Source organism: Balaenoptera borealis (genome assembly GCF_965194805.1).
Source record: "Balaenoptera borealis genome assembly, chromosome: 13".
NCBI classification, from domain to species: domain Eukaryota; kingdom Metazoa; phylum Chordata; class Mammalia; order Artiodactyla; family Balaenopteridae; genus Balaenoptera; species Balaenoptera borealis.
The window spans coordinates 96,791,018-96,806,893 of NC_138870.1; the positions used below are offsets into that span (position 1 = coordinate 96,791,018).

The 15,876-nt window shown below is 50.0% G+C and overlaps 2 protein-coding genes across 2 annotated transcripts; both read left to right on the forward strand.

Moving 5' to 3' along the window:
• The first annotated feature begins 331 nt into the window (after positions 1-331).
• LOC309609352 (DNA dC->dU-editing enzyme APOBEC-3C-like) lies at positions 332-7,800 on the forward strand. The gene is made up of 4 exons (XM_082350666.1): positions 332-627; positions 1,951-2,107; positions 4,011-4,290; positions 4,516-7,800. Exons 1-4 carry the CDS (start codon positions 548-550, stop codon positions 4,632-4,634), a joined length of 636 nt encoding a protein of 211 aa, XP_082206792.1. The 5' UTR covers positions 332-547; the 3' UTR covers positions 4,635-7,800.
• Positions 7,642-12,535, forward strand: APOBEC3H (apolipoprotein B mRNA editing enzyme catalytic subunit 3H). Its single transcript, XM_082350663.1, has 5 exons — positions 7,642-7,800; positions 9,997-10,153; positions 10,874-11,141; positions 11,423-11,538; positions 12,250-12,535. The coding sequence occupies exons 1-5, from the start codon at positions 7,733-7,735 to the stop codon at positions 12,337-12,339; spliced, it is 699 nt and encodes a 232-aa protein (XP_082206789.1). The 5' UTR covers positions 7,642-7,732; the 3' UTR covers positions 12,340-12,535.
• The last annotated feature ends 3,341 nt before the right edge of the window (positions 12,536-15,876 follow it).

The window sequence follows — 15,876 nt, forward strand, 5'->3', positions numbered from 1 at the left end:
AGAGAGCCTTCGTGCAAGCATGCCCTCTCTCTGCCACGCGAAGGCTGAGGGGACTCTTGCCGAGGACCAAGCACAGAAGTAGGAATTCAAAGCACATCTGTCCCCTCACTTCTGGCTGTGCCAGGAGAAAATAAGGAGTCCTGATCCAAGGTCCATACTTTCTCATTGCCTCCATTCATTCAACAGGCAAGTGTAGAGCCAGGTGCAGATTTGGGCTGGGTGCAGGGGTGGGGTGGAGAGGGCTTTGTCCTGCTCTCTTCCGCCAGGGTCTGTCCCATCCCCCTCTCTCTGGCATCTTTACTTTCTCTTTCCCTTTGCAATAACGTCGGGTCCTGCTGCATAGAGGGGTCTGGCTTCATCAGAGACCGATCTCTGCCAAAGAGGGAGGGCCCAAGAGAAGGTGGGTCGGAGCCTAAGGAAGCAAACCACCCCAGGGCCCTCCCACCCTTGGTGCCAAAGCAGGAAGGAGGTGGAGCCTCGGCTGAGACGGCCTGGGAGGTCGCTCACAGATAAGGGGGTTTTCTACACGAGAGCCCTGGGAGAGGAAATGGAGCCCCAGCGCCCGAGACAAAGGGCAGGGCTGGGACTAGCCAGCAAAGGAGGCTGCAGCCAGAGGCCCCGGATCAGGTACCGCTGCTGCCCGCTCTGTCCCACTGGGGCCCATCTCCAGCCCTCTCTAGGGCTGTGCCTCTGTCCTTGGCCTCCTTCTCCCCGCAGTCCCTGCAGTCCCAGCCTTGCTCCTTTCCCTCTCTGGGCTCCTTCTCTGCAGGGCCCACTCCCATCTGGGGTCTTTGCCCTGTTCTGGGGGTGCCCCCACTATTGCTTCTGAACCGGCCCCTCCCAAACCTCCACCCAGCTCTGAGGGTCCTCGTGGCCCAGCTCTCAGTCTGAAAGTCTGTCGGGCTAGGCCGTCCCCTCCCTGCCTGTGCGGGGCTGCACCCTCTATTGGTCGGAAATATCTGTGCTCTGTTAACGCTTAGAATTTGGTGAAAGGATGATTGAAGCAGCTGGTGACTTTTTTTAAAGCATTCTGATCAGTTTCAGTTGACACCATTGTAAACACAGTGTGAGAATAGTTCTCTGAGGCAAGAAGATAAATCATCTCCTCCAAGGATATCTCAACTCTGAGCAGGAAAGTAAATGCACACCGTTCACAAACCTGGCCACACCCTAGGTGACCACGCTTCACGTTTATAACTGTACCACTAACAGCTGTAATGGAACTGGAGGAAAGATCAGGAGAAACGCTCCTATTTTAAAATTAAGTAGAAAAGAAAGCCACACCCAAGACTTCACACAGCTGCAAGGTCATATAATGGAAGAGCTGGAAATGGCCTGGCCTGGTCAGGGGACCCAGCTCTATCACTTACAGCTCTGTGACTTAGGCAGGTTACTTGTCCCCCTCTGCGTCCCCGCTTCCTCCACTATAAAATGGGCATGGCTCCCGTAGCATTTGGAGAGTAGATGAGTTCAGATACACAAAGCACTTGTAACCATAGCCCAAGCCTGTGAATTTAGGTGTTAACCCGACATTAAAAAACAAAACAAACAAACATGTGCAAGTGAAAAGTCAGGAACGAATTGAACTGAAATGTTAAAGGCTCTTATTTTGGAGTGGAGAGGTTTTCGTTACTCTTTTTTTATTTTTCTAATGATTTGGGGGATGGGTGGGCAGGAAAACCGGAGTGGAGGTGGGGGGTGTGCTATTGGAAGTAGCAGAGCCAGGGCCCCTGTGGGAGACGTCACCCATCCCTGCTGTCCTAGCACCCTCTCCTCTCCCTCTCCCCCAGCCTTCCTGCCTGGAAAGGCGCAGGAAATTCTCAAGGCCCAGGCGGGTTGCTGGGAGGCACAGCGCCTAGGGCGTCCAGGGGGCTGCGCTCCGGAGAGACCAGCCGGGAGTAACTCCAGGGGGCGCTCTCTGCATTTTCCCTTTTCTCTCTTTTGCCCCAGAAACCCAGTGGAGTGGTTAGATCGCCAAACCTTCTCCTTCCACTTTCGCAACTTGAGCTTTGCCAGTGGGCGGAACTGCTCCTACCTCTGCTACCAGGTGGAAAGACTGAAGCACTGCTCACCTGACCCCTCCGACTGGGGGGTCTTTCAAAACCGGGTATGGGCCCCAGGACACTCATCGCAGGCGGGAGCTAAGTGTCGACCCAGAAAAGAGGCGCAGCGCAAAGACACAAAAGCATTTATTTGGTGCCTTAGAATTGCAATGCGGGGAGCACAGATTCAGGTGCAGCCTGCGTTGTGTCCCGCCAAGGAGAAAAAAGCCGGGGCGGGGGCGGGTATTGGCAAGTTGCGGAAGGTTTAAGATGCTTGCACAAGTTGTTTTCCCAATATTATGATTGGGAGATATAATTACAATTGAAATTCATTGGTTTTCGAGTATATTATGTCAGATACTAGGAAAATCCCTTTTGCAGTGTGTCCAGTTTTTAATCAAGAATGCGGATATTGGGACTCCCCTGGCAGTCCAGTGGTTAAGGCTGGGTGCTCCCAATGCAGGAGGCGCTGGGAACTAAGATCCTGCATGTCACCCGCACCCGGCCCCTCCCCCCCCCAAAAAGAATGCGGATATAGCAGTGACAGGCTCTGTCCTATGCCTTTGCCCAGTGTAATAGTTCAAATCTGGTGCCTGTTTCAAAAATGCGATGAAATTTTAGCCCCCAAATGGTGTCCCTCATGTCAGAGGTGTTACACAGGTTCACATAAGCCAGTAGAGGATGTGGAAAAAATGGTAATAAGTCCAACGCCATTTGGGGGTTCTCAGTGGCGGATGTATCTTCCCACACATTTTCTTAAGTCCTGGAACCGGATACGTGATGGCGGTTGACTTATCCCACTAAGCCTTGTTTAGCGAGTCTGCTGGTGGTGGGTCTCTGAGTTTGTCTTCGGGCTTGGTGAAAGGTCCCCCCACCCGCCTGCCCTCCTCCACCCAGAAGGCAGCCTTTTCAGAACCTGTGTGCGGAAGGGGCGGGGCGGGGGTGTGCACTGAAGCAGTATTATCCCACCCAAACCTAATCTGAGTCACAGGTGTCATCTCACTCTTTCTACTACCCAGTGTTCAAAAAGTTAAGAGAAACTGACGAAATTAATATTGACCCTGTGTTAGACAACACAGTCATTCCCTAGATATGGGGGTGGGGAGGTTGGCTCCAGGACCCCCACGAACACCAAAATCTGAAGATGCTAAATCCCTTATGTAAGATGGCATAGCATTTGCATATAACCTACCCACATCCTCCCATAGACTTTAGATCATCTCTAACTTACTTATAATACCTGATACAATGTAAACGCTATGTAAATAGTTGTAAATACATTGTGGATGTTATGTAAGTAGTTGCCAGCCTGGCAAATTCAAGTTTTGCGTTTTGGAACTTTCTGGAATTTTTTTTTTTCCTGAATAATTTCAATAGGTGGTTGGTTGAATCTGCAGATGAGCAACTCTCAGATACAGAGGACTGACTGTATACCTAATCTATTATTTCAATTAGATGTATTTTCTAATATATAACTAATATAAAACTTCTTCATGAGATAGTTTACATTCTTTTTTCTTCAATATGAAGTCACTGAAATGAACTGTGTAGTTCTACACTTGCCACACACCTCCCTTCAGACGAGCCGCATCTCAAGTGCTCTGTAGACATCTGTGGCTGGTGGTTCTGCCGACGGACAGGGCAGCTCTGTGGGCCTCCCAGCAGACAGCACCTAGGGACCAAGCCTGGACCCCACAGGGCCTGGCCCACAGCAGGCACTCAGGTTACTTGTAGAATGAATGAATGGGAGGATGGATGTTAGAATAAATGGGTGAGTCGATGAATGAGGGTAGTCAATGACTAAAGAAGAACAGAAGGGAGGGGAGAGATGGAAAGAAGGGATAACTCATGAACAACCTGCCTCTGGGATGCCCACCCCCCTTACCCCTCCTCCCCAGCTCCCTAGTCCGGCCTCACTGCCTGCTCTGCCGGCCAAGAACGCCCCCTTTCCGCCTCCATCTCTCCCAGGTCTATCCCGAGACTCCCTGCCACGCGGAACTCTGCTTCCTCTCTTGGTTTTGCGCCAAGAAGCTGTCCCCTTACGAGCAGTACCACATCACCTGGTTCTTATCCTGGAGCCCCTGCTTGTCATGTGCAGAGCAGGTGGCTGCGTTCCTGAAGGAGAACAGGAACGTGAGGCTGAGCATCTTTGCCGCCCGCCTCTACTACTTCTGGAAACCAGAGTGCCAGCACGGGCTGCGCCTGCTGCACCACCAGAGGGCCTGGGTGCGCCTCATGTCCCTCCGAGGTGAGAGCAGAGGGGGCTGGGGGCTGGAGGGCGGGGCGGTGGGGGGGATGGGGGCGGACCTAGAATACCCACCAGCGAGGGTGAGTGGGAGGAGAGCCTGGGAAACGAGGCAGGACTGAGGGCACATGGCAGGGAGGGGGCAGGAGGGGGCAGGACACAGGATGGTCAGCGGAGAAAGGCCTCCCAGGGCCCGGACCTGATGGCTTTCTCTCCTCTTTATCTCAGAGTTTAAATACTGTTGGAAAAACTTTGTGTACAATCAGGGAATGCCCTTCAAGCCTTGGAAGAAACTGCGTAAAAATTATCAGTTCCTGGCGGCAAAGCTTCAGGAAATTCTCCGGTGAGGGCTTCCTTAGCCTCCCTCCCCCCACCTTCTCCTTATCTCCGAGTACCTTCCACCTCCCTTCTCAGCCTCCTCTCCTCCCTGGCCCCAGAGGGCCACTGCCCTTGGGCTGCCCCTGCCCTCCCTCAGCTCCTCTCTCCTTTCTTCCCCCAGCGTCTCCCCCTCCCCCTGTAAGATCTCCCTCTCCCCCAGCAAGGGAGCCCCGCCTCCTCCCATCTCACACATTGACCAAACTTTGTTATTGAACTGAACATAAATGAGCATGAATATGTATAAGTGTGAAAATGAGATTTGAAAAACATCCTTGAAGACAGACTTGACTTATCAGAGAACGAGGTTCCTTGATGGGAATGATGGTATTCGTTTGCTAGGATATCCGCAACAAAACGCCACAGACTGAGTGACTTAACAACAGGTATTTACTTTCTCACCGATATGGAGGCTAGAAGTCCAAGATCAAGGAGTCGGTAGGTTGGGCTTCTCCTGCACCCTCCCTCCTTGGCTGCAGACAGCTGCCTTCTCGCTCTGTCCTCAGATGGTCTTTCTTCTGTGCATGACCCCTGGGGAGCCCCTGGTGTCCCTCTGTGTGTCCCAATTTCCTCTTCTCATAAGGACATCAGTCAGATTGGACTAAGGGTCACCCTAAGAGCTTCCTCTTAACACAATCACCTCTTTAAAGGCCCTATCTCAAGTACAGTCACGTTCTGAGAAACTGGAGGTTGGGACTTCAGCATGTGGATTTGCGGGGACACGGTTCAGCCCATACGATGACCAAACGCTTTTTCGAGCTGAGCAGGTGCAGTGAGAGCCGGATCCTCGTCCTGTGTGTCTCTCTCCGGCTTATGCCCCCTTGACCCCAACTCCTCTGCTTCCATTCCAGACCTTGGTGTCCCTAGAACCCCACCGCCACCCTGCCTTCACTTTGTGATCATCACACCCTGTCTTCACTCTGCTCATCCCTCATCCCATTCCCAAATTGCCGCCAGAGATGAAGCTCTGGGGATGGTGATGGAGAATGAGCAAGGAAAAAAAAAAATGGTTAAGTTTACATTTAAATAAGTTTTTAGAAAAAAGTAGGATTGGGGACGTGAGGATTGAGATTATTGGAGCTTTTTCAAAAAGCAGACTAGAAAGTGGAAGGGCTGCCAAGAGTCAGGTCAGAGACCACAGCTCAGTTGCTCAAGGTAGATCAGGAAGCGAGCGTCTGGCCCTTTGTCCACAGAGCCAGCTGCCACGTGAATGCACCGGGGAGGAACTCCGTGGAGGTTCCAGAAAGGGTGGCCGGGATTGTGGCAGGGCAAAAAGGGAGTAAGAGCCTGATGAGGTGGGATTCTGGGCAGGCAGAGGCAGAGGAAGGAACAGCAAGTGGGAAGCTGTTGGTTTGGAATCTGTCCTTAAATTCCTTGTGGAGAAGGTCTGGGGTCCCATTTATCTTGGCCGTCTGGGTGTGAATTGTCAGTGGCAGCAGACACCTGTCCCTTTACTCTCCCTTCCTGTTTGCACTGCTGCCTGGGGGTCTTGGGCAGAATCCAGGGGGGTCTCTGGTTGCTTTGGCTCTTCTGCCTTGATGCTCTCCCTGTCGGTGTTTCCTTCAAGGAGGGAGGCACAGAGGGACATGGATGTGGATGACGTACCTCCTGATTGTCTCGGGCATTAAAACGGGCCACAGTGGCCAGCTTAAAATGTCCCGCTTCTGGCACACCTGCATTTTGGCCCATCTCAGGCGGCTCACAGGAATCTCCAAGCCGGGGCTGTAGGATTGCTGTCATTAGGGAAAGGCCAGCAAAGGGTTTCAGCCTTCTCGTCCATCCTTCCTGCCTCTCAGGCCAGCGGTGACTTAGCTCTCTGAGTTTGACCAACACTTCAGTGTGCAAATCTGATCACTCTTTGGACTTCCCTGGTGGTCCAGTGGTTAAGACTCCATGCCCCCAATGCAGGGGGCACAGGTTCAATCCCCGGTTGGGCAAGCTCCGCATGCCACGTGATGTGGCCAAAAAAAAAAAAAAAAAAAAAAAATCTGGTCACTCTTCCCAGAAGGACCCAGCTCGTTCTAGAATCTTTTGTTGGCTGTGGCCCTGGGCATTAGGACAGATGGGGGTGAAGGGGACACCATTCCTGTGGATCCTCTAACCTCCTGCCCAAGCTTGTGTTACCCCCGAGGCCGTACCAGGGCCTGTGGGGCAGAAGGGGGTGTGTGCAGGGTCGGGTAGCAATGGGATGACAAGCGGGGAAAAGTTAATTTGGGAATCACATTTGTGTGCAGTCTGGACTGGAGGTGGCCGTGACTGCTCTAAGACCTCCTCCCTAGGTTTCAACTTTCCCCAGAGCTGTTTTCTCATCTGGAGGTCTTGGTGGCCACGTGACAAAGTAAGCAGACAGCTTACCCCTTCTCTTGTGCCCCCTCCCCAACTCCTTTTCATGGAACAATGAGGAAGCAAGGGGAGGGAACCAGGCCAGGCTTCCTGGACAGCTTTCCAGTTCTGCCATTTATTTGCTGTGTGACCTCAAGAGAGTGTCTTAACCTCTCTGTGCTGGAACCGCATCTAAAATGTCAGGATAATGCTCCTCCCCGCTTGATGCTACTGGGGAGCTGGGTAGCAGATGGTGCACAGGATCTGCTCAACACAGGGCTGGAGATGAAGATCTGGAGTGCTGACCCCCAGCCCTCATTTTCCGTCCTGCCCAGAGTCTTGTCAGGGTACTGAATAAAAGCTAAGTGCCAAGTAGGAGTAGGGTGGAGAGGGCTCCAGCCCGCCCCTCCCCCAATGGGAGCAGGCCTTTGTCCTGCTCTCTTCCGCCAGGGTCTGTCCCATCCCCCTCTCTCTGGCATCTTTACTTTCTCTTTCCCTTTGCAATAACGTCGGGTCCTGCTGCACAGAGGGGTCTGACTTCATCAGAGACCGACCTCTGCCAAGAGGGAGGGCCCAAGAGTAGGTGGGTCAGAGCCTGAGGAAGCAAACCACCCCAGGGCCCTCCCACCCCTGGTGCCAAAGCAGGAAGGAGGTGGAGCCTCGGCTGAGACGGCCTGGGAGGTCGCTTTCAGATAAGGGGCTGTCCTAAAGAAAGGGTCCTGGGAGAGGAAATCGAGGCAGAGTGCCTATGACAAAGGGCTGGGCTTGGACAAGCCTTCCTAGGCCAGGAGACTGCATCTGGACTCCTGGGATCAGGTAAGTCCAGAGCCCAGGAGGAAGAAAGAGGATGGGTCTGAGAGACAAAAACCACCCTAGGCCTCCCACCTCCGCTTACCCAGGCAGGAAGGGCATCTACCGCTCAGAGAGCTGTAGGGCAACACTCTCAGATAAGGGACTTTCCCAAGGCCAAGGGCAGCCTTGTGAGAGGGAGGTGGAGCCAGAGATCCCAGTGCCCAGGGCAAGCTGGGATGTGTGCCAAGGAGGCTGGAGCCCGGCTGCAGGGACCAGGTGGTGCTGCCTGGTCCTCCTCGCTGCCTCGGGCTCTGCGCCCAGCCCTGGGTTCTCTTCCTCTCTGGCTCCTTCTCTTGCCTCAGGCCTCCCAGCCCTGCCTCTGCCACAGCCTGTCTGTGTCCCTGGCCATATCCCATAGGCATGGCCACTGGGTCTTCCTAAAGCTCTCTGTGCACCCTCAGTCCTAGACTTTAGGTTCAAGGATGAGTGAAACAATGTTTGGAGTCAGCTATAAAAGCATTTTTAAAAATTTTATTATAAAGGCACAGTTTTGTAAAGAATATTCTCATTTCTGCTCTGTGGAGGGAAAACTGTCCAAGACAAGAAGATAACTCGTTTCCCATGAAGACACTACCAAGTATGAAAAATTCAACTGGTCTTTAAGTACTTCTTACAAGTTGTTTCTATCGTACCTACAGTTTTAGCTATTCAAGGGCAAGGGGCAACATTTGTGCTATGAAGATAAGTCCTCTTGTCTCAAATGTGAAATATCTCAGCCTTGAGTGTCTGGCTTTCCCCAGGACTGGGGAGTTTCCCAGAACATGGGAACTTCAGGGCTAAAATCAGGAAGATTCCGGGCAAACGGGGCAGTGGTTGTCTTAGGTGTGATATGAATGGGGTTTCCCTTCTAATCCTTACCCTGACGGTGGCCAATTGCCCTCATGGGCAGTGTGAACTCCAGGCGAGATCACTGGCCAGTCATCAAAGGCCACAGTCCAGAGATGGTCTCTTCAGCAATCGTTATCCAAATCCATCTAAAGTTTTACTAATTAACACAAGGGACGTCAGAGATAGGTTTCCACTGATGAAGTTTGTGGCTTTGTTAATTAGCATAACATATCAGAAATGGTTTCTCGTTGGTGGAACTGGTGAGTTGGCTGGAAATATGCCGAGACTTCTCTGGCCTTGCAGGAACAAAGTATTGTGCCCCGTGGTCTGGGCCGTGAGGGCACCCTTGGCTTGATTCCTGTGTCCAGATGCCAATTCTGAGGCTCTGAGGTCATCTGAGTCTGACTCGATGGTCAACCAAGTGACATTACCTTGGGTGGAGTGTCCAGAAGGGCAATGGGCTGGGGCCATCAAGCCTCCCAGGCTCGTTCAGACTGGCATCTGCTTGGTCGTGGGTGGCCACGTGCAGTGCGGCCCCGGCCAGAGGGTGCCGTCATGCGCCTCTCTGGGGCCCGGCAGGAAGGCGCCTGGTTACATCCACCTACTGCTGTCTGCGCAGAGCCAACAGCATTTACTGAAAAGAACCTGGTGGTTCTGCATCCCCACATGGGCTGGGCCACTTTGCAGTATAATATTAAATGAAAGAAAAGCAAGATAGAAAATGGAATACTCTATAGAGTACCATCATAATTAGGGGGAGAAAAAGCTATGTGAGCCCTTCAGCCAAAAGTCTCTGTCACAATACTCCCTTGGTGACAACAGTTGTTCCTGTTCACATGCCTCTGTGCTCTTTGTACAGACAAAATTGTGATACACACACCTTGGCCAAGAGCACAGAGTTAAAGGAAGCTCTTTAACTTCCATCCCCCTCCCCACTCCCCAAAGAGAAGGGTCCTGACATTAGGTACCGGGTTGAGGTGCTTGTGGGACCTTAACAGAGGGGTCTGGGACTCAGGACAAAGATGTGAGAGACGAGGAAGGACATGCCGTGTCCAGTTCTCGGGGTGGGGGGCCCCCCACTCAGCCCAGGTGTCCTGCCTGCAATGGCCTCTAGCGTGGGCTGGAGGGGGTGGTGACGTGTGAGGGGGGAGAGCTCGCCCTCTTCCCTCTCCCTCCCAGTCCTCCTGGCCAATAAAGAAGGAAGAGACTCTCCCTTACCTCTCCTTAGGGGCCTAGGTGAACCCAAGAAGCTGGGTTCAGAATGTGACAGAGCCTTGGGTGACACCAGAAAACACTCTCTGCATCTTTGATTTTCTCCTTCCTGTTGCACAGAAACACAATGAATCTGCTAAAAAAAAAAGTATTCCAACAACAGTTTGGCAACCAGCACCAGGTCCCACTGCCCCGCTACCGGAGGAAGACCTATTTGTGCTACCAGCTGAAGCAGCTCGATGGCTTCACGCTTGACAAAGGCTGCTTCCGAAACAAGGTGCCAAGTGGGTTCCCTGGGCACAGGGCAAGCAGGGGCAACCGCACCATGCAGGGAAAATCCTGAGGCTTAGCAGTCTGAGTGAGCCCTGCTTCCCTGGAGCTCTCCACATTCTTTCCCATCCCCAGGCCACCACACAAGCCCTTCCCTCCAGCAGAACGTTCCTCCTGCCCCTCTTTGAGAAGTTAATGTTGCCTCATCCTCCGGATCTCAGCTCAGTCACCACTTCGGGGAAGCCAAGCGCTCTTCCGAGGACTGAGCACCTAACCTCACCTGCAAGATCTCCATCACACTTCCGCCTTTCTGCCATCTTCCTACCTGTCCCGTCCCCGCTCCCTCCCTCCCTGACCTCCCTGGTACCCTCAGGTTCAAACATCTCCAGAAAACCTCCTGGACATGTCCAAAAGCCAGGTCACAGAGTATTCAGGACTGTGCCCTGGGGGTGTCTGTTCTACAACCCTTCTCCTCTGGGCACTGGGACCCTGATCCGATTCCGATCAAGTTACAGGTGCTTGGGGAGTGTGGAATTAATGGATGAGTGAGTGAGTGAAGGAATGAATAACTGAAGGAAAGAAGGAGGTTCTTCCTTGTGCTATAGGCAAGTTCACATACTGGGAAGTTCACAGGACAGAGGCCCTCATGCCGATCTTCACCCTCGGTGTGTGACCTCTGGCCTCTGCCTTCTAACCAACCCTTCCGTCTCTCTGAGACCCTCTCCAGAAACAGCGACATGCAGAAATTCGCTTTATTGACAAGATCACCTCGCTGAATCTCGACCCAAACCAGAGCTACAAAATCATCTGCTATGTCACGTGGAGCCCTTGCCCTACCTGTGCCAGGGAACTGGTTGATTTCATCAACGGTCAGGACCACCTGAGCCTGCAGATCTTTGCCTCCCGCCTGTACTTCCACTGGGTCAAGCTGTTTCAGAGGGGGCTGCAGCAGCTACAGGCAGCCCAGGTCTCAGTGGCTGTCATGACCCGCTCAGGTAGGAAGAGAGACAGAGCTGTCGGTGGACGGGAGGATCTGCAGTTCCAAGAACGAAAGCCACTGAGTGGGAGTGGCGGGGGAGAGGAGGCTGGACAAGGACGGCGGCCCAGCTGAGACCCCGGGTGTGAAACCACCCAAAGGGGAAATTCCAGGGACAGACTAATTCCAGGGAGAGGAAGAGAAGGAAGCGGAAAGGAAGGAGGGACCGTGGCCCTGCTGGTGCCAGCTTGCTGCTCCCCTGCCCTTGGAGCCTGACTCGGTTTCCCTCTCTCATCTCAGAGTTTGAAGACTGCTGGGAAGAATTTGTGGATAACCAGGGGATGCCCTTCGAGTCCTGGGATAAGCTGGAGCAATACAGTGAAAGCATAAGCCGTCGGCTCCGGAAGATCCTGCTGGTGAGAAGCTCTCCCCGCTGCAGGCCCCTGGCCTCTCCACCCTCCGCCGACCCCCTTCCCAGCTTCAGCCCCACTTCTGTCTGTCAATCCTCTCCTTGCTCTCTCCCCACTGCCTTCTCTTTTCTCATGACACCCGCTTTAGGTCCCCTCTTCCAGGGGCTCCCGGTTCCTTCCTTCTCTCTCTCTTCATAGACTTTTTTTTTAGTAGATTTTATTTTATTTATTTATTTTTGGCTGCCATTGGGTCTTTGTTGCTGCATGTGGGCTTTCTCTAGTTGTGGCGAGCGGGGGCTACTCTTCGTTGTGGTGCACGGGCTTCTCATTGCGGTGGCTTCTCTTGTTGCGGAGCATGGGCTCTAGGCGTGCAGGCTTCAGTAGTTGTGGCACATGGGCTCAGTAGTTGTGGCTCGCGGGCTCTAGCGCAGGCTCAGTCGTTGTGGCGCACAGGCTTAGTTGCTCCGCGGCATGTGGGATCTTCCTGGACCAGGGCTCGAACCCGTGTCCCCTGCATTGGCAGGTGAATTCTTAACCACTGCGCCACCAGGGAAGCCCCTCTTCGTAGACTCTTCTTAGCTTTCTGTTTCTCTTAAGGCATCCCTGGCCTGCCTTGACCCAGTTCTTTTCTTGTCCCGGCATTTTCAGCCTCACCTCTGCTCCCCTTCCTCCCTCAGTTTCCTGCCAACCGAAGCTTTCTCATTTCTCTCTCAACAGCCCTCGAATTGGAATAATTTAGAGGATTCCTTCAGAGACTTGAGACTTGGATCCCCATCCCCTTCGTCGTTAAGAAGTGACTCAAGATGACAGGTCCTGGGGCATCTCACTGCTTCATAAACTGCTGACTCCTAGGAGCAAGTAGCAAGCTCCACGGTCACCCCTGACCCTCGCCCAAGTCCAGAGACCTTTCTTTCCTCTTTCATTCTTCTTTTTTCCTTTCTCTTCTAAGTGGGTAAATATTTTTATAATTGAAAAAATAAAGATAATTTGAAAGTCTGTAAAACTTGGGTTACTTTCTGAAAGGAGAATCAGGTTTTTCCTTCATAAAAAGATGAGTATAAAGAACTTAGATACTACAGCACTAAGGAAAAATTTACTTAAGAATTCCTAGTATAGGGACATCCCTGGTGGCACAGTGGTTAAAAATCTGCCTGCCAATGCAGGGGACATGGGTTCGAGCCCTGGTCCGGGAAGACCCCACATGCCGCGGAGCAACTAAGCCTGTGTGCCACAATGACTGAGCCTGCGCTCTTGAGCCCGTGAGCCACAACTGCTGAGCCTGCGTGCCATAACTAATGAAGCCGCACACCTTGAGTCTGTGTTCTGCAGCAAAAGAAGCCACTGTAATGAGAAGCCCGTGCACCACAATGAAGAGTAGCCCCCGCTCGCCACAACCAGAGAAAGCCCACGTGCAGCAACTACTGAAGCCCGTGCGCCTAGAGCCCATGCTCCACAACAAGAGAAGCCACCAAAATGAGAAGCCCGCGCACTGCGACAAACAGTATCCCCTGCTGGCGGCAACTAGAGAAAGCCTGTGCAGCAACAAAGACCCAACACAGCCAGAAATAAATAAAAATAAAATAAATTTATAAAAAAATAAAATAAAATAAAAATGGGCAAAAGAACTGAATAGACATTTTTCCAAAGAGGAAATGCAGATGGCCAACAGGCACATGAAAAGATGCTCAACATCGCTAATCATCAGGGAAATGAAAATCAAAACCACAATGAGATATCACCTCACACCCATCAGAATGGCTAGTATCAAAAAACACAAATAACAAACGTTAGTGAGGGTGTGGAGAAAAGGGAACCCTTCTACACTGTTGGTGGGAATGTAAATTGGTGCAGCCACTGTGGAAAAGAGCACGGAAGTTTCCAAAAAAACTAAAAATAGAACTATCATATGACCCAGCAATACCACTTCTGGGTATATATCTGGAAAAAAACAAGAACACTAATTTGAAAATATACATGCATTCCAATATTCATAGTAGTGTTATTTACAATTGTCAAGATATGGAAGCAACCTAAGTGTCCATCAACAGATGAATGGATAAAGAAGATGTGGCATATATATAAAGGAATATTACTCAGCCCTAAAAAAGAACAAAATTTTGCCTTTTGCAGCAACATGGATGGACTTAGAGGACATTATGCTAAGTGAAATAAGTGAGACAAAACAAATACTGTATGATATCACTTATATGTGGAATCTAAAAAATACAACAAACTAGTGAATAAAACAAAAAAGAAGCAGACTCACAGTTATAGAGAACAAACTAGTGGTTACCAGTGGGGAAAGGGAAGGGGGAGGGGCAATATCGGGGTGGGGGAGTGGGAGGTGTAAGATAGGCTCCAGGATGTATTGTGCAACACGGGGAATAGAGCCAATATTTTGTAATAACTGTAAATGGAAAGTAACCTTTAAAAATTGTATTAAAAATAAATTTGAAAAAAACCCCATGTGTTCATATCAATAGATGCTGAACAGAACTTCATAGAATTCAGCCATCATTAAAATGCTCAGTAAAATAGAAATTAAAAATGCTGAAGTGTACGAAATGATTTTTATAGAAAAGCAATAAATATTATTATAATGGCAAAATATTAAAATCATTTCAGTTAAATTGGGACCATGTCACCATTTACTCCAAATTGTCTTGGAGTTCTAAGGAATGGAATCAGACAAGGAAATTCCAGAAATTGTGTAAACATTGGAAAAGAAGATACAAACTTTCTTCTGTTATTGTTGATGATTTTATACCTTCCAAACCCGAGACTTGAATTTGAAAGGGAAAGAAAAAAGAGAAAAGACGTAGGGTAAACAAGAGGGCTGAAGTCAGAATTAATGTATAAAAGCTTTTTCTCTATATTAACAACAATTACCTAAAAATGGAAAAGGGGGAAATATTACACTTAAAAAAGCAATAAAAAGTACTAAATCCAATCAACATACAAAAATCAGTTGCATTTCTTTACACCAATAATGAACAATCCGAGAAGGAAATTAAGAAAGCAATCCCATTCACAATAGAATCAAAAAGGATAAAATACTTAGGAGTTAACCAAGAAAGCCAAAGACCGCTACATGGACAACTACAAAACACTGCTGAAAAAAATTAAAGAAGACACGGACAAATGGAAAGACATCTCATGTTCATGGATTCGAAAAGTTAATATTGTTAAAACGTCCATACTACCCAAAATGATCTACAGATTCAATGTGATCACTTCAAAATCTCAGTCATTTTTTGCAGAAATAGGAAAAATCATCCTAAAGTTCATATGGAATTTCAAGGGATCCCAAATTGCCATGCAAACTTAGAACATGTATAAATTCTGGAAAAGATACAAAGTGTCAGAAATTAAAATCTCTATGACAGGGACTTCCCTGGTGGCGCAGTGGTTAAGACTCCGCGCCCCCAACGCAAGGGGCCTGGGTTCGCTCCCTGGTCAGGGAACTAGATCCCACGTGCATGCCACAACTAAGAGTTCGAATGCCACAACTAAGGACCCCGCCTGCCGCAACCAAGACCTGGTGCAACCAAATAAATAGGTAAATAAATATTAAAAAAAAAAAAAAAAGGGAATTCCCTGGCAGTCTAGTGGTTAGGACTCAGCCCTGTCACTGCCAGGGGAACTAAGATCTCACAAGCTGTGTGCCATGGCATAAATAAATAAATAAATAAATAAATAAATAAAATGGATAAAAAGTTAAAAAAAAAATCTCTATGACAAAGAGAAACTTAACAGTTTCTGATGCCATAAATAAATATTTATTATTGTTAAAAAAGACTTGGCCTAACACTCAAAGATTTCAGTTTAAATCTCCTTAGTTTGTGCATCTCAATAAAGAATCAATCAGGGCTTCCCTGGTGGCGCAGTGGTTGAGAATCTGCCTGCTAATGCAGGGGACACGGGTTCGAGCCCTGGTCTGGGAAGATCCCACATGCCACGGAGCAGCTGGATCCGTGAGCCACAACTACTGAGCCTGCGCGTCTGGAGCCTGTGCCCCGCAACGGGAGGGGCCGCGATAGTGAAAAGGCCCGCGCACCGCAATGAAGAGCGGTCCCCGCACCGCGATGAAGAGTGGCCCCCGCTTGCCGCAACTAGAGAAAGCCCTCGCACGAACCGAAGACCCAAACACAAACAAAAAAAATAAATAAATAAATAATAAAGTAGCTAAAAAAAAAAAAAAGAATCAATCATTACATTACTCAGATCCTACAACTTTGATTGTTCTGAAATATTTTATCTGTGAATGTTTGGCCTGTTATTTAAGACGTCTGAAGGGTTCAAAAAATCAATCATGGGGCTTCCCTGGTGGCGCAGTGGTTGAGA

Bases quoted from the DNA above. Each gene is read 5' to 3' on its own strand.
- LOC309609352 (XM_082350666.1), top strand. From the start codon at position 548: ATGGAGCCCCAGCGCCCGAGACAAAGGGCAGGGCTGGGACTAGCCAGC. The intron at 628-1,950 runs GTACCGCTGCTG...CTTTTGCCCCAG, and splicing joins AGCCAGAGGCCCCGGATCAG to AAACCCAGTGGAGTGGTTAG. The intron at 2,108-4,010 runs GTATGGGCCCCA...CATCTCTCCCAG, and splicing joins GGGGGGTCTTTCAAAACCGG to GTCTATCCCGAGACTCCCTG.
- APOBEC3H (XM_082350663.1), top strand. From the start codon at position 7,733: ATGACAAAGGGCTGGGCTTGGACAAGCCTTCCTAGGCCAGGAGACTGC. The intron at 11,142-11,422 runs GTAGGAAGAGAG...CTCTCATCTCAG, and splicing joins GGCTGTCATGACCCGCTCAG to AGTTTGAAGACTGCTGGGAA. The intron at 11,539-12,249 runs GTGAGAAGCTCT...CTCTCTCAACAG, and splicing joins GGCTCCGGAAGATCCTGCTG to CCCTCGAATTGGAATAATTT.